The sequence below is a fragment of the Myxine glutinosa genome, chromosome 8 (assembly GCF_964187855.1).
Source record: "Myxine glutinosa chromosome 8, kmMyxGlut1.1, whole genome shotgun sequence".
In the NCBI taxonomy this organism is placed as follows: domain Eukaryota; kingdom Metazoa; phylum Chordata; class Myxini; order Myxiniformes; family Myxinidae; genus Myxine; species Myxine glutinosa.
In genome coordinates, this window is record NC_136268.1 from 93,231,151 (window position 1) to 93,254,797 (window position 23,647).

At 43.3% G+C, this 23,647-nt stretch overlaps 1 protein-coding gene across 3 annotated transcripts in view; it reads right to left on the reverse strand.

Annotated features, from left to right (window-relative positions):
- The window catches only part of ZZZ3 (zinc finger ZZ-type containing 3), a 157,294-nt gene that overhangs the window by 29,411 nt on the left and 104,236 nt on the right, over positions 1–23,647 (reverse strand). Inside the window, exons 7-9 of one of the 3 annotated variants that reach the window (XM_068124852.2) lie at positions 23,149–23,250; positions 21,548–21,643; positions 5,227–5,385 (exon numbers count right to left, since the gene is read on the reverse strand). In XM_068124852.2, coding sequence (XP_067980953.2) covers positions 5,227–5,385; positions 21,548–21,643; positions 23,149–23,250 — 357 coding nt within the window. Of the gene's footprint in view, positions 1–5,226; positions 5,389–21,547; positions 21,644–23,148; positions 23,251–23,647 lie in introns of all 3 variants that reach the window. The other 2 variants (XM_068124851.2, XM_068124854.2) reach the window with 2 other exon arrangements.

Sequence of the window (23,647 nt, forward strand, 5' to 3'; positions counted from 1 at the left end):
CGCTCTTCCCCCTCCTCAAATAACACCTCACTGTGCCTCACCCAATCACCATCAAACCTTTTGTCCGCCCCATTCTTCCCTTTCTCCAAGCCATTCTGAAATCTCTGACACACCTTCAACAGCTCTCCCTACCACTTCCACCTCTTCCACATCTTACCCTACCCCTTCTCCCCCCTGTTCTGTATCTGATGCTCCCCCTTCCTCTTCATTAACGGTATGGACCTCAAACATCCGGGGCCTTCGCTCAAACTTGACTGATCTCTCCATACAGGTTGCTTCTGACAAAACAGACGTGATCTGCTTAACAGAAACTTTCCTCCTTCATGATGTCTCTGATTCCTTGGTATCTCTCCCAGGTTACTCCCTCCTCCGGTATGATAGACCTGAGCCTCGTCCTGGAGGTGGGGTTGCTATCTTTATAAAAAACTCTCTTCCTCACTCGCCCTGCACTGCCCTCTCTCCACCTCACCCCCCAGGAATACCTTTGGCTACGGCTTCCCCTTCGCTCCCACCTTTTGTTCATATGTGTGTTGTACCGTCCGGCAAACAGTGATGACTCCATCTACATCTCGCTGTCTGATAATATGGACCAACCTCTATCTACCCATCCCAACTCTCTCTTCCTCATATGTGGTGATTTCAATTGTCACCATGCCAGTTGGCTGGGTGTGGGTACCTCTCTCACCAGCCACGGCTCCTCAGCAAAGGACTTCTGCGACTCACTGGGACTGACACAATCTGTCAATTTCCCGACTCAGTCAACGGAGCATCTTCTCTTCTGGACTTGGTTATGACTAACTTCCCTGAAAATGTCTGCTGCTCTTCTTCTGCTCCAATCGGCTCATCTGATCATGTGCTTGTTAAAGTGGACATCTCTCTGACCATTCTCAGAGAGCCTCCTCAGCGTCGACGAGTCTGGCATTTCACTCAGGCCAACTGGCACGGTCTTCAAGCAGCCATCAATCATCTGGACTGGTCTCCCATCTCTACCGCCTCCGACATCAACCCATCCTGGGAATTCTTCCAAAGTAAAATGCTCTCTCTCATGCACAGATTTATCCCATCTCGTCTTCAGTTGTCATACCCTTCCTCCCGTCCATGGTACACGGAATCTTGTAGTGAGGCTGTTGCCCAGAAACAACTTGCCTTCGTCTCCTGGAAAGCAAATCCAACGGAAGGAAATCTCATTTCCTTTCACAAAGCCCGAAACAAGTGTGTGTCCACCCTCAGGAGAGCCAGGAAACAATATCTCTCCGTTCTCAAGACCGAACTCTCTTATCTGTCTCCCTCTTCCAAATCCTGGTGGCGTCTGGTCAAATCTGTTTCTGGTGTTTGTTCCCCCTCCATCCCCTCCCTCACCTCAAACGGCTATACGGCTGACTCCGCACGTGAAAAAGCTGAATGCCTCAACTCTGTGTTTGCCTCTAAATCTTGTGTCCCAAACCCATCCCTCTTTGTACCCACCGTACCCAGCTGCTCCTGGACTCTGTGGCCTTTCCTCCTGACAAGGTGGAAAAGTTTCTATCAACCCTCGACTCTGATTCTGCAACTGGACCTGACGGCATCAGCCCACGGGTCCTAAAATCCTGTTCTTCCGCTCTTTCACTCCCTCTCTCTGTTCTCTTCGCCCTCTCTTTTGCTCAAGGTCATCTGCCATCTGCTTGGAAATCAGCCAACATCACCGCTTTGCACAAAAAAGGTGCAAAAACAGATCCTAGCAACTACAGACCAATCAGCCTTCTCCCAATTATCAGCAAAGTCATGGAATCCATCATTGCTTCGGATATGAAATCTTTCCTCTTCTCCAATGGCTTGATCTCTGATCATCAATTTGGTTTCAGACCTGGTCACTCTACTCTGGACATGCTGCTTCTGCTTTCTCAACAATGGATGGAGGTCCTCAATGCCAAACAGGAAATTAGAGCTGTCTCCCTTGACATATCACGTGACTTCGATATGGTCTGGCACCCCGCTCTGCTCACCAAACTCTCCTCCTTTGGTATCCATGGAAATCTCCACGCATGGCTGGCGGACTTCCTCTCTAGTCGTAGTCAACGTGTGGCCCTGAATGGGTTTCTCTCATCTCCTCTTCCTGTTCAGGCTGGAGTTCCCCAAGGCAGTGTTCTGGGCCCTGTGCTTTTTCTGGTCTTCATCAATGATCTCTCTGACTCTCTTGAAAATCCTCTCTATCTCTTTGCTGATGACTCTACTCTCTGTCACTCCATTCCTCATCCCTCAGATCGGCAGTCTGCAGCCTCCTCACTCTCTGCAGACCTGGACAAAATCACAGACTGGGCAACCAAGTGGAACATGTCTTTCAATCCTGACAAATCTCACACTCTTACGATGTCTCTCCGAAAAGACCGACTGGACAACCCTCCCATCCACTTTCTGAATAATCCTCTCCAAGAAGTTCTGTCACTCAAGCTTTTGGGTCTCACTATCTGCCATGATCTTTCCTGGGAAAACCACATTTCAAATCTGGCCTCCCAAGCCAGTCGCCGACTGGGCATCCTCCGTCGTGCTAAGTCCTTCCTTGGCACACCTGAGCTCATCACCACATACAAGGCTTTCATCCGCAGCTCAATGGAATACTGCTCTCCCCTCTGGGCTGGTGCTCCTGCCACACACCTAGCTCGTCTTCATGCTGTTGAAACCAAAGCGTTCAGAATCATTGGAATCTCCCGCGATGAAGCTAACTCCGAGGGCCTTTCACTCACTCACTGCAGGCAGGTTGGTGGTCTTTCTGTCTTCTACCGATTCCTCTCTGGCCTTGCCCGCCCCCCCAGCTCTCTCTGGGCTCTGTCCCCAAAATATTCCTACAGGTCGCACAAGATCTGCCTGCAACCCTCTTATGGTTAAACTGCCAAAATCAAGACTCTCTGCTCACCTTCACTCCTTCATTCCTCTTTTCTCCTGCCTCTGGAACAAACTCCCTCACTCTGTTCAATCCCACTCCTCCCTCCAGGTCTTTAAAACAGCTGTTCACCACCATCTCTTATCTTCCCCCATCCAAAACCTTGATCTTTTCTACCCTCGCTAATTTCACCCCAAATCCACTTTTTTGAAATACCAACTTCTGTCCTGGAAGTCCTTGTGTTTTATACTTTTCCCATCCCCCCCCCCCCCCTCCCCACCCTTCCCACACCTCCTCCCCCCAAGCCCTCTCCCTCCCCTCCTCTCCCCATCTTGTCTACCGCTCCCTCTTTTTATATATTTTGTTTGTGTGTTTGATTTGTTTGTGAAATAAATGTTAGCTCTTTCACGAGCCTCGATTCTGTATACAACAAACAAAAAAAAAAAAAAAAAAAAAAATGGTACCAGGTTTCTGTCCTGAACATGATACTGTTTCACTTCCCTTTGTTCTCAGCCAAATCTCTGCACTTTACAACCACCCGATGCTATTGATATCACTCCTCACACAATCTTCTCATCTCAGCCACAGTCTACTGCTTTTCCTCCAATTTGCTCCAATAACCTGTCCGCCTTCCTTGCTATTCTCTTTCTCCATCCACATCAAGTGTCCAACCCATCTTCCAATCCAGCCAGCTTTTTACCAATCTTCCCATCAAGTTCATCTTCAGACCAATCTCCTCCCTCAGGTAATCCATCCTCCTTCTATCCACCCCATTCACTCAATCCTCTTGGCCCAGTTGGCCTGACAATCCTGCAGACTCTGTTGTTGTCTCTCTGTCAGTGCCACCATATCCAGACCCTAAAGGTCGGCCAGCATTGCACAAGACACGAGAACTTTCCTTTTCAATTTCATTGATATTTTTTCGATCAGCCATCAATCCCTCCACCCTCATCCATGCATTTGGACCAACCTGTATCCTCCTCTGCACCTCTGCCTCCAAACTGCCATCCCCGGTTACTATTCTCCCTCAAACCCGCAGATACTCAAACCTATTTCCTTGCCTCATGTCTTCTGCCATTCTCCAAGTCTAACCCGATATCAATTTCCTTTATCTGTTGTCCAACCCACATTAACTCAAGTCTTCTTCATACTCATTTTCAATCCACGTTTCCAGAAATCCTCCTTCCACTCCCTCAGTACCTCCTGCATTTCCTGCTTACTCTCCGCCATAACAGCCAGACTGTCCACACACAACATCCTCCACAGAATTCCTTTCATGTTTACCGTCCTGCTGACCAGCTCCATCACTATCACTATCACTATGATAAACACGTGTGGGGTGAGACCTTCCCTGCCTCAATCCGTTGGATTCCACTGACATCCTATGACCAACCAAACTTCTCGATTCCCTTGTACATCCCTTCCATCACCTAACTTCTGCTTCCTGCATTCCCATCCACCTCAGTATCACCTACAGCCCCACACTATGTCTTTAGCGGGTCCAAATGCCATTTCACCTTGAATCTCCAACCTCTTTTCCACCAACTATCTCAGAGTGAACATTTCATCCATCGTCTCCCTACCATTGTTGTTCTTCGCCTATCTCTCTCTCTCCACACTATTCCTTATCCTCCCATCCAGAATCCTCTCCAGTACCTTCATTATATGACTTAGGAGTGTACTGCCTATGTACCTCCACGGATCCCGTACATCATCCTTCCTCTTCCATATTGGCAAAATTAGCCCCGTCTTCCAATCTGGAATCGAAACCCTTCTCATATGTATATCCAACAGCCTCTTCATCCATCTGACTAACTTCTCAGACTTCAATTAGCATCTCATTGATGCCTAGCACTCTTCCCTTCCTCCTCTTTAATGCTGTCCGCACCTCCAACTCCATGATTTCCACCAATTCCACCATCCCCTTTGTATCACATGGAAGCTCAGCAAACCATTGTTTCCTCCCTTGTTCAACAGCTCCTCAAAATAGCTTTCCCATCCCTTCGAATACTGCCCCCCCTTCTCTGTCACTAGCTTCCTGTCGCCATCCTTAGACATCGCCCCTCCCTGCCCCCCATTCACATCCTTACCATCGTAATCCCTGCCATGAGCCGATTTATACATCATCGTCCCACCATCCTATTCTAACCTGCCGCACGCATACACTTCCACATCGTTCCTTGCTTAGCTCTCCTTGCTGCTTTGATACTGTCTATATTGATAAATGGATACTGTCCATGTCTAAATGAGTGTCTATGTCTGTATTGATAAAGTTTACATTCCAAACTTGTCTCATATTTATTCATATGTCGAAATACAATAAGCTTCGTCCCAAATATGCTTGTTAAAGTTGTTTTGGGAACCCTTACCGAGATATCATTCTCATTAGTGAGGTCATCAAAGTGGTTGCCAAGCAGACTTGACTGAGAGTCTTCTTCATCCATAAAGACAGGTGGAAGGTGGGAACTCATAAAGGTAGATGGTCGGAAGAGAAGCCTGTTGAGTGGATGCTGTCGCTTGCTAGGAGCCTGCTGTTCACATAAAATGGGAATATCACATGATCAGTTATATGGACATCTGCAATTTTAGCAGGTGTCAGGTGGGAGAGTACCTAATTAAATTATTTTTACATTATGCAGGATAAAAAAAGATGTGTAAACGCACCAAATAAAAGTGGATAGGTAAAAATCGACTGGCACAAGAGTAAGAATTTGTGAAGATGGTACAGGTACATCAAAACCAGGATAGTTGTGCAAAACTTCCTGCCTCCTCGTTAGCAGTTGCTCGAGATTGACAGGATTGAGGCACGTGTCACATAATTTTCAATTCATTTTAAGTTTATGGAAATTGATGGACATATGTATTGTGAAAACATTTATGTTGAGTTCAGTGAAACAGCAAAGGTAACAAAGCTAAAAATCAAGATTTGTGCTTGCTGTGTCAACCGAATTGCAGCTGGATAATCACTCTTCGTTCTGCTAGCCGACGTGACGATCTACTAAGTCAGAGCAGCATTAAGCAACCAATTAAACATTGGCTTTCGGTATTAGGATATCCTGAGAATATCGCTCATCAAATTCCAAGCTGTAGTTTTATTTTTGTGATAGATTAATCATTCGATTTAGAAGGGGGAAAACAAAAAAAAAACTACATCATCCATCAATCTCATTCTTCCCTCCAGGGCTTCAAGACGGCTGTTCACCACCATCTGGTCTGAACTCATCACCCATCCATAACCATGATCTTTTCTACCCCCATTAACTCCCCTCAAGCACCCCTCCCACCCCCTTATTATATTCTGGGTTATTGTGACAACATAGCTTCTTAAAATTCACACAACCTCATTAATTACCAACCTCATGAATTATATTAATCAAGTGTGTGTGTAATTACCAACCTGTTCAATACCCGGTCCCTCAACAACAAATGCCTCATCCTGAACGACTACATCCTGGAAAATAAACTGGACTTTCTCTGTCTCACTGAGACCTGGCAACAACCACTGGACTACAACACGCTCAACCTCACCACACCCAATGGATATTCTTACATCAATAAACCACGCTCGGAGGGCCGAGGTGGTGGAATTGCCGTTATTCACCGACAAGACATCAAGACCAACCTCATCTCCATCTCATCTGCTCCATCATTTGAACACCTGGCTTTTAAACTCTCTGGTCACACACAGTCAGTCATGGCTGTTGTCTACCGCCCTCCCAAACCACACCCATCATTCCTGTCTGACTTCTCCTACTTTCTGACCCAGCTATGTTCCCTCTCCCTCTCAATCCTCCTCCTTGGTGATTTCAATATCCACATGGACTCCACTGACTCCACGCTAACCACTGACTTCACTGATTTACTCACCTGCTTTAACCTCACTCAACATGTCAACTTTCCTACCCATAACCGTGGTCACATTTTGGACCTTGTCTGCTCTACTGGACTAATTTTGCACCATCTCTCTGGCTCCGACCTCACTCTCTCTGACCACCTAGCCATCACTCTGACCATCAACATCCCCACCCCAGCACCAAGGCATTATCGCACTATCAACTTCTGTAAGCTAAACGCTCTTTCACCGACCTCATTCTCATCGACCCTCTCTGAAAAAATGTCCACTTCTCCCTTCGTTGACCTCCACACCCCTTCTGACCTCACTGACTACTACAACCACACTCTCTCCTCCTGCCTTGACCAACTTGCGCCTATAAAAACCAAAACAGTTTCTTTCACCCATTCTGCTCCCTGGTTTACCCCTGAACTCCGCCTGATGAAAACTCGTGCTCGCCAACTTGAAAGACTCCGCAATAAAACAGGTCTCACAGTTCACTCCCAGGCCTACAAGGACCACATACAACACTATAAAGATGCCCTCTCCCGCGCCCGCTCCGCCTACTACTCTCAAATTATCCACTCTGGCTCCGGAAACCCAAAAGCACTCTTCTCTACAATAAACCAACTCCTCAGCCCCCTGAACACCACCACCCAGTCATTCACAATAGACAACTGCATCTCCTTCCTTTCATTCTTCCAACGCAAAATTGAAAACATCTACAACAGCTTGACCACCGCCGCACCCGCTCCCACTCAAACCACCTGCCCCCCCTTATCTTGCCATCCCCTGTCTCAATTCTCCCCAGTCTCCCCTATTGACCTCTCTGAACTCCTCATCAGAATGAAAACTGCCACCTGCACTCTTGACCCCATCCCCTCCAGCTTTGTCAAGGCCTCCCTTCCTGCTCTCTCTCCACTTATCATTGCAACAATAAACTCCTCCCTGTCTACAGGCATCGTCCCACCATCCCTCAAAATTGCTGCTGTTACCCCCATTCTGAAAAAACCTGGACTAAACCCTGACACCCTAAATAACTTCAGACCCATCTCCAACCTACCCTTTCTGTCAAAGGTTTTGGAACGCGCTGTAGCCACTCAACTCAAACATCACCTCTCTGCCAATAACCTGTATGAAACATTCCAATCCGGATTCCGCTCCAACCACAGTACTGAAACTGCTCTCCTCAAAATCACCAACGACCTTCTCCTCTCCTCTGACGCTGGCAACCTCAACATTCTCATCCTCCTCGACCTCAGCACCGCCTTTGACACCATCGATCACACCATCCTCTTCACCCGACTTGAAACCACCTTTAACATTACCGGCACTGCCCTCTCTTGGATTAAATCATACCTCTCTGACAGACGTCAGTTCATCTCCATCAATAACTGCAAATCCCCCACTGCTCCCCTCCCCCAAGGTGTCCCCCAAGGTTCAGTTCTTGGCCCCCTCCTCTTCATCCTTTACCTGTCCCCCCTCGGTCACTTAATCCGCCGTCATGGTCTCCAATTCCACTGCTTCGCCGATGACATCCAGCTTTTCATCTCCACCAAGTCCATCTCCACCGCCACCCACTCTATCCTGACAAACTGCATCACTGAAATAAAATCCTGGCTTCAAATCAACTTCCTCAAACTTAACTGTGATAAATCTGAAATAATCATCATTGGCCCAAAAACGCTCACCAAGTCCACCCATAACTTTGCCCTCAACATCGACGGTTTCCCAGTATCCACCTCCCCTCACATCCGGAATCTTGGCATCATCTTTGACCAAACCCTCTCCTTCGACAAATACACTAAACAGATCACAAAGACAGCCTTCTTTCACCTGAAAAACATCGCCCGTCTCCGTCCATCCCTCTCCTCCACGGCTGCAGAAACCCTCATCCACGCCTTCATCACTTCCCGTCTGGACTACTGCAATAGCCTCCTTTATGGTTCACCCTCAACAATCACCAATAAACTCCAATACATTCAGAACTCCGCTGCCCGTCTACTCACCCATTCCCGGACCCGTGACCACATCACCCCCGTCCTTTACAAGCTCCACTGGCTCCCCATTTCCCAGAGAATCCAGTACAAAATCCTCCTCTTGACCTACAAAGCCCTCCATAACCTGGCCCCATCCTACCTGGCTGACCTCCTCTCCAGACACACTCCCACCCGCAACCTCCGCTCTGCTGGTACCAACCTCCTGACCCCCCCCCCCCCCCATCCGGACCAAATTTAGATCCTGGGGGGACAGGGCCTTCTCCATCGCTGCTCCCACCCTCTGGAACTCGCTACCTCACACCATCAGAGACTCCTCCTCACTCACCACATTCAAAACTTCACTCAAGACCCACCTGTTCAACACTGCATTCAACATTTAACCCACAGCATCTAACCCCTGACTATCTCCTCGCCTTCTCCCTCCTTTGTGCTTTGAATATTTCCCTATTGATTCTTCTTTTTTGCAATTGTTTTTATGTTTTGCTATGCATTATGTTTTGCACTCTGTCAAAGCGTCTTTGGGCTTCCTGAAAAGCGCTATATAAAATAAATGCATTATTATTATTATATGTGTGTATATGTGTGTCTATGTATATGTATATATACATGTGTGTATGTATGTGCCTATGTGTGTGCATGTATGTGCACAGTGTGTGCACATGTGTATATATATATATATATATATATATATATGTGTGTGTGTGTGTGTGTGTGTGTATGCTGCCTCAAGTAAAAATCAACTGCAAGTAAATCATTTATGCATCAGCCTTGAGTAAAGAAACATAGGATATTTTATACCAATAAGATTATGAATATGGGACCACGTTGTTTACTATCCCCACCATGTGCTAATCAAATTCATTCACACACACACACACACACACACACACACACACACACACACACACACACACACACACACACACACACACACACACACACACACACACACACACACACACACACACACACACACACACACACACACACACACACACACACACACACACAATTAATTGTACAGTATCGGGTGTTCCTAAACTTAAATAATTTAAAGGATTGTTGTAAATGATGTTAATTTTACAACATCCCGTATTCAACTTTATTTAAATTTTAAACCTCAAACATAGTTCCTCCACCTAAAGCAAGAACCTTAACCCGTAAGCAACTGACTAGTTTCCCGACTGCATGGATCATCAGCTGGGCACCGTTCTTCCTCGAGGTTTCAATCCTTAGGCCAGGACCTCTCCAAACGGCGGATCCACAAACTTGATCATGGATCCACATCAATTGATGGTAAATCAGTGGATCCACAACCTCAGTTGCGTCCAGGCAGTCAGTCAACCCATCAATGCAACATCACTTATTCCAACTTTACTTGCAATAGGATTTAATGTGTTATCATATATTTATAACTTTCCTTACACACTCGCTAATATGATAATATCATTAAATCATGCACATCTTACGCTTAAACACATCACTCGACCAAAGAGCATGACCACACCACCTACCATTCTATCAACCTCTATTTCGAATGTTCAAAATGTCATATATAACAGTGTTTGGCATGCTGCCGTATCCTAGCAACCAATGATTCCTAGCAACATTAATTTGTAGTATATTTAATTATTATATTGTACTGTATTTACATAAAGATCTCATGAATAATATTATATTGTACTGTACTTGTATTATATTGTACTGTAATATAATATTATATTGTACACTTCGAATGTTCAAACTGTCATTTATAACGGTTTTTGGCATGCTGTCGTATCCTAGCAACCACTGATTCCTAGCAACATTGATTTGTAGTATATTGAATTATTATATTGTACTGTATTTACATAAAGTTTTTTTTTTACATTTACATAATATTTACATAAAGTACTGTACTGTATTTACATGTAGTACATTCATCCCTGGTGTTGGGCTAGCGGCTAGGGTGCCGGCTTAGGATCCTAGGATCCTGGGTTCGAATCTCGGTCGATCGCCGAATTAATGCCAGGGGGGTTGACTCAGCCTGTCATCCTTCCGAGGTCGGCTAATTGAGTACCAGTTCACTGGTAATTCCCTGTTTGTCGTTGAAGGCGGCAAAAAGGGTTGGCGTCAGGAAGGGCATCCGGCCGTAAAACATTGCTTCAAAAAGGGGACCAAAAAAACAACAACTACCACGGTCCCCGAAAAGGCCAACCCCCGCTTTGCGGGGAAAAATGGCCTCTAAACGGTGGTTTTTTTTTTTTTACTGTATTTACATAAAGATCTCATGAATAATATTTTTAATATTCGTATTGTATTTTACTAATTTGATTTGGTGTCGTTTTGTGATTTTAAAGAAAACTTGTTTTAATCTATCAACTGCAGCCCCCTGTGCTAACATACGTCTGACTAGTTGTAATTTATTGACCAGTTCAGAGCTGTGTGTGGTTGCTCTCACAGTCCTAATTATTTCACCTGCAACCGTAGCATAAAATAGCTTTTTGGGAATGTTGCTGTCTAAGAAAGGCATTCAGACAATGTGGCATGGAAAGGCATCTCGTTTATCAAATAATTTGGTGTGAAATTTATTATTATGGATATCAATTTGTAATTCTAAAAAGGAAACTGAAGTGGAAGTTTGGTTTTCCTTTTTTAATTCAAGTTCTTTTGGATATATATATATCATCATGAAGCTGCTCAAATATAAATCCATCATTAATTGCCAACAAATCATCAATGAACCTGAAGATGTTTCCGCATCTTCATGCAGTTGTTAATTTATTCCTGCACATGTTCTGGACCCAATCAAATTCGTACATGTGCAGAAACAAATTTGCAAAGAAAGGGGCCGGATCTGAACCCATGGGTATACCCACTTTCTGCTGGAGTATCTTGTTGCCAAATGTAAATAAACTGTTGTTCAGCAGAAATCGAATACTTTCTTTGAGTTTACTTTTTGAAAAACTACATGAATATTGATTATCCTTTACAGACCAGTGTGCTCTGTTTTGATATACATTAATGTATACTCTATTACCTCCTGCAAATGCTTTATCTATTGCTCTGTCCAATGCAGTTACGAGCTTGTCATGTGGAATGTTTGTGTACAATGTGGAAAAATCAAAGGTTGAAAGACATTTTGCTTTACCCTTGTTATTAATGTTGTGGACACTGTCGATTACCGGTTTGGAATTGTCAATGATCCAGAATTTCTTAATACCAGAATAAAACTTCACTTTTTCATGGTAGTTTTTTAAGCATTTATAGATTAGTTTCATTGCCGCTGTAATACTGCCCGACAAAGGTTTCAAACTATATTCTCCACTTGCGATGATGAACCTCATCTTACAAGGGTGTTTGTGCATTTTTGGGATCCAGTAAATGAACGGTAATTTATGGTGTTTATCCAGAACTAACAGTCTTCTCACCGTTGAGTGATTTGTATGGTGTTGTATCAAGTCTGTTTTGTCCTCGTTACTTATTTTGTAGGTCTTTGAAATTCCCATGTCTAAGCCCAATTCTTCCAAAAGTGTTTGAATGTAGAATGTTTTACATACAAATGCAATATTATTATTTGCTTTGTCAATTGGAACAATAACATATTGTGTTTGAAGCTGCCTTAAGCAATCACGTGTCTCTGGATTGTTTAAAATTGCCTTCGGATTATTGATTCGAACTTTTCTTTTCAAATCAACAACTCTCCTTTTCACATGTTTCTCTACCTCCGCCAACCATAAAGCCATTTGTGTGTTTGGTACTTTATGTTTATCAATTTGTTCTTTCATCCATTCACACAGTCCCATCATTGTAAGTTCCATTGCTTTATTCCAGTTTATTCTTTTATTTTCTCTATAATTTGGTCCTTTTTATAAGTAATGCACGTAATCTTTTATCTTTCACTATTCTGAGATCACCTGTGATGACGTGTTTATGATGTGGATCTTTGAATGCGGAATGTTCACAATTACAATGTGTGTTATTTAACCATTCCTCTACATCTATAGATTGTACAGTATCCTTGTAGTTGAAGATCTTTCCCCGAATTGAATTTCCCAAAGTGTACACAACTCTTGGTCGCTCTCTCTGTTGTATTGTTTCTGGAAGTTTACTCCACACTTCCTTATGTTGAAGTATTTTCTCGATATTTATCATTTCCACCCCTTTGTTATCAAACATAATTTTGATGATATCATTGTCTTTTCTACGATTCACTTTTTTAGGTTTCTCTTTGTACATTTTATGATCAATTATGTCCAGAATTGCTTCCATGTGTTGGATTGGGAGTTCCTCTTGATCGTCCTCTTCCATTAATCTGTTCACAATTTGCCAAACTTCTTTCAGTTTTTTTTTTTTAAAAGATATTGATCTTAATTCTGCTGCTGTTAAGTAATGTGCGTTAAGATGTTATTGGATTTGTTAAGTAAGTAAGATGCGTTAAGATGCGTAAGATGCGTTAAGTAAGTAATGTTAAGATATTGGATTTGTTAAGATCTAACCATTCATTTACAATTTGTTGTGGTGTGTCTATAATTGGACATTTACGTCCATAGTTATGTACTCTGTGTCTCCGAGAGTCTCGTGGTAAGGTGTTAAAAACAGAAGCGATGATGTTTTGTCCATTTTGCTGTGCATGTGTCATTAATTCTTTCATTTATTAAATCCATAAGGGTAAGCAGTTCTTAATTCTTTAATCCAGAAAAGTTCTCTACGCTTACACAATTGTGTGATTGTTTTATCTTCCATCCCATTCTTTTTACGGCCATTTCCGCTTATCTTTTCTTTAACCTGAACACTGAAGCTCGCATTTTCACAATATCCAGAAGTAAAATGATGGGTAAGTAGTGGACAACCAGTAGTTCGATCTGGGTTTTTCATGCCGCTCCTATGTGCATTCATTCTCACATTACATCTCTGCATTGTTTCACCAACATATTTCATCGCACATTTGCTACAGGTCAATAGGTAAACTATATTTGAGGTTTTACATGTAATTATTTCTTTCGTTTCTTTTAACTTGTAACATCTAGCCGTTACTGTACAATTAATTATATTGTTTGTGGTAAATATAAGACAAGTTTTGCAATTGCAAATCCCACATTTACACACTTTGACATCGGACAAGTGTTCCCCATTGGCTAACCCAGAATGGCCACCTCCGACAGCCTGGATATCTGAGTTAACTACAGCATTACCTTGTCGAGGAACACAAATCCTCTGAGGAGGGTTAGTCCCCAGGGAGGCTAGTTCAGCTGGGGGCTGCCCTGCTTCACCTTTCATTTTGTATAGTTTCATCATTTTCATGTTTTGAAATGTCGTTGAACAAACATAAAATATCATAGAAATGTAGTTTAACAAACACATTAAAATCACATCAACATAGAAAAAACATATAAATATATATATATATATACACAACACAACACAACACAATACACACACACACACACACACACACACACACACACACACACACACACACACACACACACCCACACACACACACACACACGTCGCTGTGTTTGTTGTAAATCGATCGACGCCATGCCACCGCCGGGCTAAAGGCTTCAAAATTTTGCACATCCGAAAAGTTTTCATGTTTAGCATGCTCTGTATGGTTGCAGTTGGCCTGGAATATACTTTATAACATTTATGTTTCTGAAAACATACGCCAATGAAATATTCCTTAGCATATGAAATGTATTGCATACGCCAAATGAAAAACATACGCATACGCAAAAAAAACAACATTCCTTAGCATATGAAAAACATACGCCAAACCTTTTATGTATTGCGACGACGGGGCTTGCTTTGATCTCATCACGGCATCAAAGTTTGTGTTTTCCCGTTTGTTTCTTTGTCAAATTTCCGCTGCGTATTTTGTTGTGTATGTGTTATTGTGTGTTTCTATTTGGTTTTGGTTTTGTAGTTGTTGCAAATTTGTGTGTAATTAGTCGTTTCTTTGTCCGCGCCTCGTGCGGCCTGGTGTCTCGTGCGGCCTCCTCGTCTCGACTTGTGCCCCGCCCCCTATATTCTCGTTTGTTCTTTCACCTCTGCTCCTGCTTTCTCAAATCCACGTTCTCACTTAGAGACTTTTCCCAGATTGTTTTCATGGTTTTGTTTAAATATTTATTTAAATATGTTTAAACCACAGCGGTGATCCCCCCCCCCCCCCCCCCCCCCAGGATTTCCATGTTTTAAACGTTTCCCAGTGTGTACCCTGGATAAGAATAGGTACGCCGTATCCCTGCGTGTCGTAGGAGGCGACTAAGAGGGTTGGCGTCAGGAAGGGCATCCGGCTATAAAAAACATTGCCTCAAAAAGAGAACCATGACAATTACAACTACATGTGGGCAGGGTACAGCCCGAAGTGGAGATCGGTTTCTGAGGTTTGGGACATGGAATGTAGGGACAATGACAGGGAGATCAGGAGAAGTGGTGGAAGTATTGGTCAGAAGAAGAGTGGACATATGTTGTGTGCAAGAGACGAGATGGAAGGGAAGTGGTGTGAGAATGGTGAAGGGTAGGCAGGGACAGAAATACAAGTTTGTGTGGCAAGGGTGCCTGGAGGGCGTGAATGGTGTTGGTGTCATGTTTTCTGAGGAGTTTGTAGACAGTGTGGTGAGTGTGACTAGAGTGAGTGATAGGTTGATGATGGTGAAAATGATGATTGGAAAGCTCTTGGTGAACGTCATCTCGGGATATGCTCCGCAGGTTGGTCGGAGCGATGAAGAGAAGGATAAGTTCTGGTGTGCGATAGAGAAGCTGATGGAAAACGTGAAAGATGAGGAAGTTGTTGTGGTAGGAGGAGACCTAAATGGACATGTGGGAAGGAGTATGGATGGTTTTGACGGAGTTCATGGAGGTCACGGATATGGTGTGAGAAATGGAGAAGGTGAAAGGATTTTGGAGTTTGCTGATGGAGCTGATTTGTTGATTTGTAATACTCAGTTCCAGAAAGAGGATAATAAGCTTGTTACATACACGTCAGGTGGGTCGACGACAACCGTTGACTACCTGATGGTGCGTAGGCGAGATAGGGGGCACCTCCGAGACACAAAGGTGATCCCGGGGGAGGAGGCTGTTTCACAGCACCACTTGGTTGTCTGCGACGTAAGGGTGAAAGGTGCGAGGAGAGCTCGGCGGGTGAAGTACCAACCGAGAATGAAGGTGTGGAGGTTGAAAGAGGGGACAGTAAGGGAGGCATTAAAAGAGAGGCTGAGTAGGGTCGAGGATGATGTGGTTGAGCTTGAAAGTGGTTGGATGTCAATGAAAGCTAGTCTGTTGGGAGCCGTTGGTGAGGTATGTGGATGGACAAAGGGACCACCGAGGCACTCGGAAACATGGTGGTGGGATGATGAAGTTGGAAAGAGGCTTGACGAGAAGAGGAAGAAGTTCAAGGAGTGGCAGAAGGCGAAGGGTACGGGAGCAGAAACAGCAGAGCATGAAAGTTATAAGGCAGCCAGGAAGGCTGCAAAGAAAGAGGTAGCAAAGGCGCAGGAGGCATGTAGGAAAATGTTCGGAGAACGCTTGGATTCGGAAGAGGGTCAGAGAGCGGTATTCAGGATTGCAAAGCAGATAGCGAAAGAGAGGTGTGATGTGATGGGGGTGAGCTGCTTGAAGGATGAAGTGGGACAAATCGTTGTCGACCCAGATGGAATTAAAGGAAGATGGAAAAGATATATGGAAATGCTGTTGAATACAGAGAATGAATGGGATGGCAACATAGAGAGTAACCCAGTTTTAGGACCGGCAGAGAAGATAACTGAGAAGGAAGTTGAGGAAGCGATAAAAGCAATGAAGGGTAGAAAAGCGGGAGGGCCGACGGGAGTTGTGGGAGATATGTTGAAGGCAGCAGGAAGTTGGGGTGTGAAGAGAATGACAGATATCTGTAATCTGGTGGTGAAAGAAGGCCGCATTCCAGTGGCTTGGGAACTGAGTACCCTCGTCCCTCTATACAAGGGGAAAGGTGACCCTCTGGAGTGTGGCTCGTACCGAGCGATAAAGTTATTGCAGCATGGAATGAAGGTATTGGAAAGGGTGTTGGAGAGGAGGATAAGGAAGAAAGTGAAGATCGACGAAATGCAGTTTGGATTTATGCCAGGAAGAGGAACGACAGACGCGCTTTTCATTGTGAGGCAGTTGCAGGAGAAGTACATGGAGAAGAGGAAGAAGTTGTTTCTTGGGTTTGTTGATCTGGAGAAAGCATTCGATCGGGTTCCACGCAAAGTATTGACATGGGCATTGAGGAAGTTAGGAGTGGAGGAATGGTTGATCAGAGTAGTGATGGCAATGTACAAAAGAGCGCGCACAGCTGTAAGGACGAAGGACGGGAACAGTGGTGAGTTTGAGGTGAAGGTGGGAGTGCATCAGGGGTCGGTACTAAGTCCACTACTATTTGTAGCTGTGATGGAGGTGCTGGCTCAGAACGTAAAGGAGGGTTTACCGTGGGAGTTGTTGTATGCAGATGATCTGGTGTTGATTGCGGAAAGTATGGATGGACTGAAGGAAAAGATGAACACGTGGAAGGAATGTATGGAGACAAAAGGTCTGAAGGTGAATATCGGAAAGACGAAGGTGATGGCAAGTGGTAAAGCATGTGGTGAGGTGGAAAGAACTGGGAAGTGGCCCTGTCCTGTGTGTAGGAAGGGTGTCGGAGTGAACTCCATTCAGTGTACAATGTGCGCTGAGTGGGTTCATCAAAAATGTAGTGGTCTGAGAGGGTCATTAACCAGTGTGGCAGCTACATTCAAATGTAAGGTGTGCACAGAGGGAGCTGCAGATGGAGGAAATGTTGAGTTGGATCTTGGAGACGGTGTGAAGCTGGAAGGTGTGAAAACATTTTGCTACCTCGGAGACATGCTGAATGGAGAAGGTGGATCAGACTCGGCAACGGTTGCTCGAGTGAGATGTGCATGGAAGAAGTTTCGGGAATTGAGTGGCGTGCTGATGATGAGGGGAGTGTCGTTGAAGCTGAAGGGAAAGGTGTATGCTGCATGTGTGAGAAGTGTTATGATTTATGGGAGCGAGACATGGGTAATGAACGTAGAGCAGCAACGAAGGTTGGAAAGGGTGGAAATGCGAATGGTTCGACGGATGTGCGGAGTATCGTTGAGAGAGAGGAAGACAAATGATGAATTGCGAAAGATGATGGGAATAGAGCCTGTGATTGATGCTGTGAAGAGGAACAGGTTGAGATGGTTTGGTCATGTGTTGAGGAAGGATGAAAGTGACTGGTTGAGAAGAGTGATGGAAATGAATGTAGAAGGAAGTAGAAGACGGGGAAGACCGAGAAAGACTTGGCTAAAGATGGTGGAAGAAGAAATGCGGGCAAGGGAGTTAACAAGGAGAGATGCAGAAAATAGGGCAAAATGGAGAAGATTGTCATGGGGACCGCAAGGCTAACCCCCGCTCTAGCAGGGAAAATGGCCTTTTTAAATGCATGTTGTGTTGTTGTTGTGTATGAAATGCAATGTTTACCAGATAGAATACAATTAGACTCATCATTTACTAAGATACAGTCACATGAAAAAGTAAGTACACCCCATGTAAAGTTTTGACTTTTTCAACATATTTCAGTGTACAGCTATTTGATCTTCATTTCAACAATATTGATAGATAAAGGTGATATAATATAACAAATATCATGAAACATTTACATTTTGTAGTCCTGGTGTTGGGCCTGGTGTTGGGTGTTGGTGCCTGGTGTTGGGCTAGCGGCTAGGGTGCCAGCTTAGGATCCCAGGATCCTGGGTTCGAATCCCGGTGGATCGCTGAATTAACGCCAGGGGGGTTGACTCAGCCTGTCATCCTTCCGAGGTCGGCTAATTGAGTACTAGTTCACTGGTAATTCCCTGTTTGTCGTAAAAGGCGACAAAAAGGGTTGGCGGCAGGAAGGGCATCCGGCCGTAAAACATTGCTTCAAAAAGGGGACCAAAAAAACAACAACAACCACGGTGCCTGAAAAAGGCCAACCCCCGCTTTGCGGGGAAAAATGGCCTCTAAAAGGTGGTTTTTATTTTATTTTATTTACATTTTGTAGTCCATTGTATAATTTAAATAAACATAAATGCAAATTTCGCATGTGGAAAAAGTAAGTACACCCCTACATTTATCACTACTTCAAATACCTCAAATTAGAATCAGGTGCACCAGCTCAGGTGCAAATGATTAGAACATCGTTCGAGAGGATCTTGGAGGAACCTGTCTTAATTAAACCTCAGACATTTAGTTTGGTTTGCTCTTTGTTGTTGAAGTGTGCGGCATCACCATGCCTAGATCAAAAGAGCTCTTTGAGGCCTTCAGAAAGAAGGTTATAGATGCCTAAGAGTCTGGGAAGGGATTTAAAAAGATCTCCAAACAATTTGAAATCAATCATTCGACTGTCTGGAAGATCATCTACAAGTGGAGAAGTTTCCAAACTGCCAACTTGTTCAGGACAGGCCGCCCCAGCAAGTTCAGCCCGAGAAGTCTCGAAGACCCCAGAATGTCATCACGGGACCGACAGGTAGCTCTTGCCACTGTTGATGTCAAAGTGCACGAGTCTACCATGAGAAAGATGCTGCACAAATTTGATCTACATGGGAGGTGTGCCAGGAGGAAACCGTTGCTGTCCAGAAAGAACATCAGGGCAAGACTAAAGTTTGCCAATGAACGCCTAGGCAAAGACCAGCACTTCTGGAACAATGTGCTCTGGACAGATGAGTCAAAGGTAGAGCTATTTGGCCACAGTAAAAGAAGACATGTTTGGCGAAAACCAAAGGCAGCATTTGACCACAAGAACCTGATACCAACTGTAAAGCATGGTGGTGGAAATATTGTGGTTTGGGGCAGCTTTGCTGCGTCAGGACCTGGGCAGCTCACCATCATAGAATCCACTATGAATTCTTCATTGTACCAGAGAGTGCTTGAGGATAATGTGAGGCCATCTCTCGGAAAGTTGAAGATCAGCCGAAGGTGGACCTTGCAACATGACAATGACCCTAAACATACCAGTAAATCCACCAAGGAATGGCTGAAAAGAAAGAAATTGAGGGTTCTGGAATGGCCAAGTCAAAGCCCGGATCTAAATCCCATCGGGATGTTGTGGGGGGATTTGAAACGAGCTGTGCATGCAAGAAACCCCTCAAACATCGCACAGCTGAAAGAATTCTGCATGGAGGAGTGGGCAAAAATTTCTCCTAGTCGATGTCAGAGACTGGTAGACAGTTATAAGAAACGCCTACTTGAGGTTGTTTCTGCCAAAGGGGGCAATACCACCTATTAGAGCCAAGGGTGTACTTACTTTTTCCACATGCGAAATTTGCATTTATGTTTATTTAAATTATACAATGGACTACAAAATGTAAATGTTTCATGATATTTGTTATATTATATCACCTTTATCTATCAATATTGTTGAAATGAAGATCAAATAGCTGTCTGTTGAAATATGTTGAAAAAGTCAAAACTTTACATGGGGTGTACTTACTTTTTCACGTGACTGTATATGAGACTGAGAAGTGATAATATGCTATTTTAGGATTTTTTTGTAAGTTAGGTGGTGGCCATCTTTGATTTTGCCTCCAAAAAGTACGATATATTTTTATGACTAATTAAATACATATAGCGACGCAGTCATTAAATGAAATCCGTGACCTCAAAACATGTATTTGAAGAAAAACATTGTGATAATCTGATATGTAGAAGCAAACATATGCCATTTTATAATTTACTGGAAGTCGTGTGGCGGCCATCTTCAGTTTTGACATCTAGCCGAGTTAGCCCACATTTTTGCGAGGTTCACCTCAGCTCATTTTATTCAGCACCCTCAAATTATGCAAAATGAACCTTCAAACCTTGGGTCGGACAAAACGGTCACGGGACCCTATTGTAGGAACTCTACTAAAAGTCTGGCACATGAAAAACTACGTCAAATGAAAGCAGAGAGATAGAGATAGAGATAGAGAGAGATAGAGATAGAGATAGAGAGAGATAGAGATAGAGATAGAGAGAGATAGAGATAGAGATAGAGATAGAGATAGAGATAGAGAGAGATAGAGATAGAGATAGAGATAGAGATAGATATAGAGATAGAGATAGAGATAGAGATAGATATAGATAGAGATAGAGATAGAGATAGAGATAGAGATAGAGATATAGAGATAGAGATAGAGATAGAGATAGAGGAGATAGAGGAGATAGAGGAGATAGAGGAGATAGAGGAGATAGAGGAGATAGAGGAGATATAGGAGATATAGAGATATAGAGATATAGAGATATAGAGAGAGAGAAAGAGAGCGCGAGAGAAAAGAGAGCGCAAGAGAGAAAAGAGAGCGCAAGAGAGAAAAGAGAGCGCAAGAGAGAAAAGAGAGCGCAAGAGAGAAAAGTAGAAAATAGAGAGAATCAGGTGCTTCTAACACGGGTTGTGGTCTGCAAATTATGATTTTCAAAGGGCATATATGACCTTTGACTTGTTGAACCTAAAGTCTAATAAGTTCATCCTTGTGTTACAGTCCATACTTGTGCCATGTTTGGTTGAAATCCCTGCAGTGGTTCACAAGTTATCATGGTAACAAAAACAAACAAACTGATAACCCAAAAACAATACCTCCATCCTTTGGATGCAGAGGCATTAAATAGGAAAATGCTACAACTACCATCATTTATTTTTCCTTAACAGGCCCCAATTATTCCCACCTGAAAAATATTAGATGTACTTTTAAAAACCTGCATAAAAGTAGTTACAACAGTCATGCATGGATAGAGGATTCATTTTTGCATTTAAATTATTTTTATTCTATTTCTCCCTGCAGCCAATCGAATAAAACATCAAATGACAGGAAGCAACATCTGAATACACCAGCAACACCTCAACCTGATCAAGTGAAGATGGCTCACCTTACGGCTGTACAAGTAAGGATTAGGTGTACGGCCTGGGATAGGCAGTCCTGCCTTGGCCAGTTTGATGAAGTACTTCTGGACACGGCTAGCAACCTGCAAGGCCCGGAAAGAACAAGTTAGAGTCCTTCAATACATGGAATGACCCGTCATAGCCCAGAACTCAATATCAATGAAGCTGTCTGGGAGTATTTGGACAAAGAAGAGGTAAAAACGAATCCCAGCAACTTAGATTATCTTTGGAAGGTCTTTGAAGAAGCTTGGAACACCATTCCAAAGGAGTTTGTAACAAAATTATTTGAAAGTGTGCCGAGAAGAATTTCAATGGTTTTGAAGGAAAAGAGTGGACATACTATTAGTTTGTGTAATATTATATTGTGTATCAATTTGTTTATTTGAACAAGATTGTCTTCTTCATCAATATGTATTTGCATTAAACACAAGGTTTTAGTTTCCTTATGCTTCAGAGTAGAAAAAAAATGCAAAATGTTCAAGACTTTTGCACAGCAGTGTACTTGTACAATATAAAAAAATTAGGTGGTATAAAATAAATAAACATTCCCTGGGAATGTAGTTGAAAAAAGTTCACAATCCTATACTCAACTAGAGAGTTCATAGAACAAGATAACATGACATGCACAGTGTTCAAAAGTATACGCTTCAATTTCAATAAAATAATGATTTAAAAGATTGTAAAAAAAATTCCGGAATTTACCGCCGTTGATGCAGTCTATTACATCACCCTATCTAACATGTTACATTAGTTAGGACGTTTCCTGTTTGGAATGATTTTCAATTTTGTTTGACTGCTAGACAGGCAGACAGAGGAAAACAATCGTCTCACTCCTCTCTGTGGATGTGCGATCGGGACAAATTCAAAGACAGTACTGTTAAATGGCAGATTCGTTTTCCGATTCATGTTCAAAATATAACATTCAAATTAAACAAGTTGTTCCCCGATCATAAACTGATGTTTGTGGAGAGACTAACGGATGGACGGACAATGATCTCTCTCCCCTCTCTGCTTGTGCGATCGGGACAAATTCAGAGACAAAGTACTGTTAAACAGTAGGTTCGTTTTCCGATTCATGTTCCGATTTCTGTTCAAAATACTACAACAACAACAACAACAACAACAACAACAACAGGCATTTTAAGGCCATTTTCCCTGCTAGAGCGGGGGTTAGCCAAAGAGAACATTTTTGTTTGTGTTCAAAATAGAACATTCAAATTAAACAAGATGTTCCTCGATCATGAACTGATGTTTGTGGAGAGACGGACGGACGAACATGAACCAATTGCTTAACCGCGCCCTTCACTTTGTGTGGGTAATAAGAGGCCAAATCAACATTTTGTATGCAAAAAGGAGGATTGTTTTCACACCATCTCTTACCATTCCCTATGCGTGCCCCTTTACATGTCCCTCCCTCCATTCCCCTTCGGTTTCTCTCTCTGTCAACTCCTTTACCCAATCTCCACATACCCACTGTTCTTTCACATAATTAGATATTTTTGAAACTCACTACGCACCTCTCTCCTTTTTGCATACAATATGTACATGGCTGGGTAGGCGTTTCTATGACCCTGTGCTAAACACTCACTTGTTTAGGCGTGCGATTTCCCAAAGCAGAGGCAATTTTATGCCAACGTCTGGCCTCCACTTCTTCTGGAGGAAACTTCAATAATAACTCTTCCAAACGCTTCTGCAGAGGAAACAATTCATCTAAGCAGGGCACGAGGGGCATTCAAAAAGTTAGAGGGAAAGGGTTTTCGTTAATGCCCCAAGAGCTGTGGTTGTTTTTTTTTTTTGCTCCTCATAAACTTGTATGTAACCTTACTGTTGACTATTTGGTTTTGATAATCAGACACCATTCGTTATTTCTAGTAACAGCCTCAAGTTTGCTATGTCATCATAGTTTTGGATTTTGAATAAAAATTGAGCATCAAGGAGCCATCAAACTTTTTCCAAATTCAAAGAAGGTGACAACACCAAATAAATCCACGAACAGAACAAACACGTGGTGGCCATGCATAGTAGAGATGCACAATTATATTTCACTCTAGCCAAATGGGCAACGGATTAAGCGTGGATGATAGTCC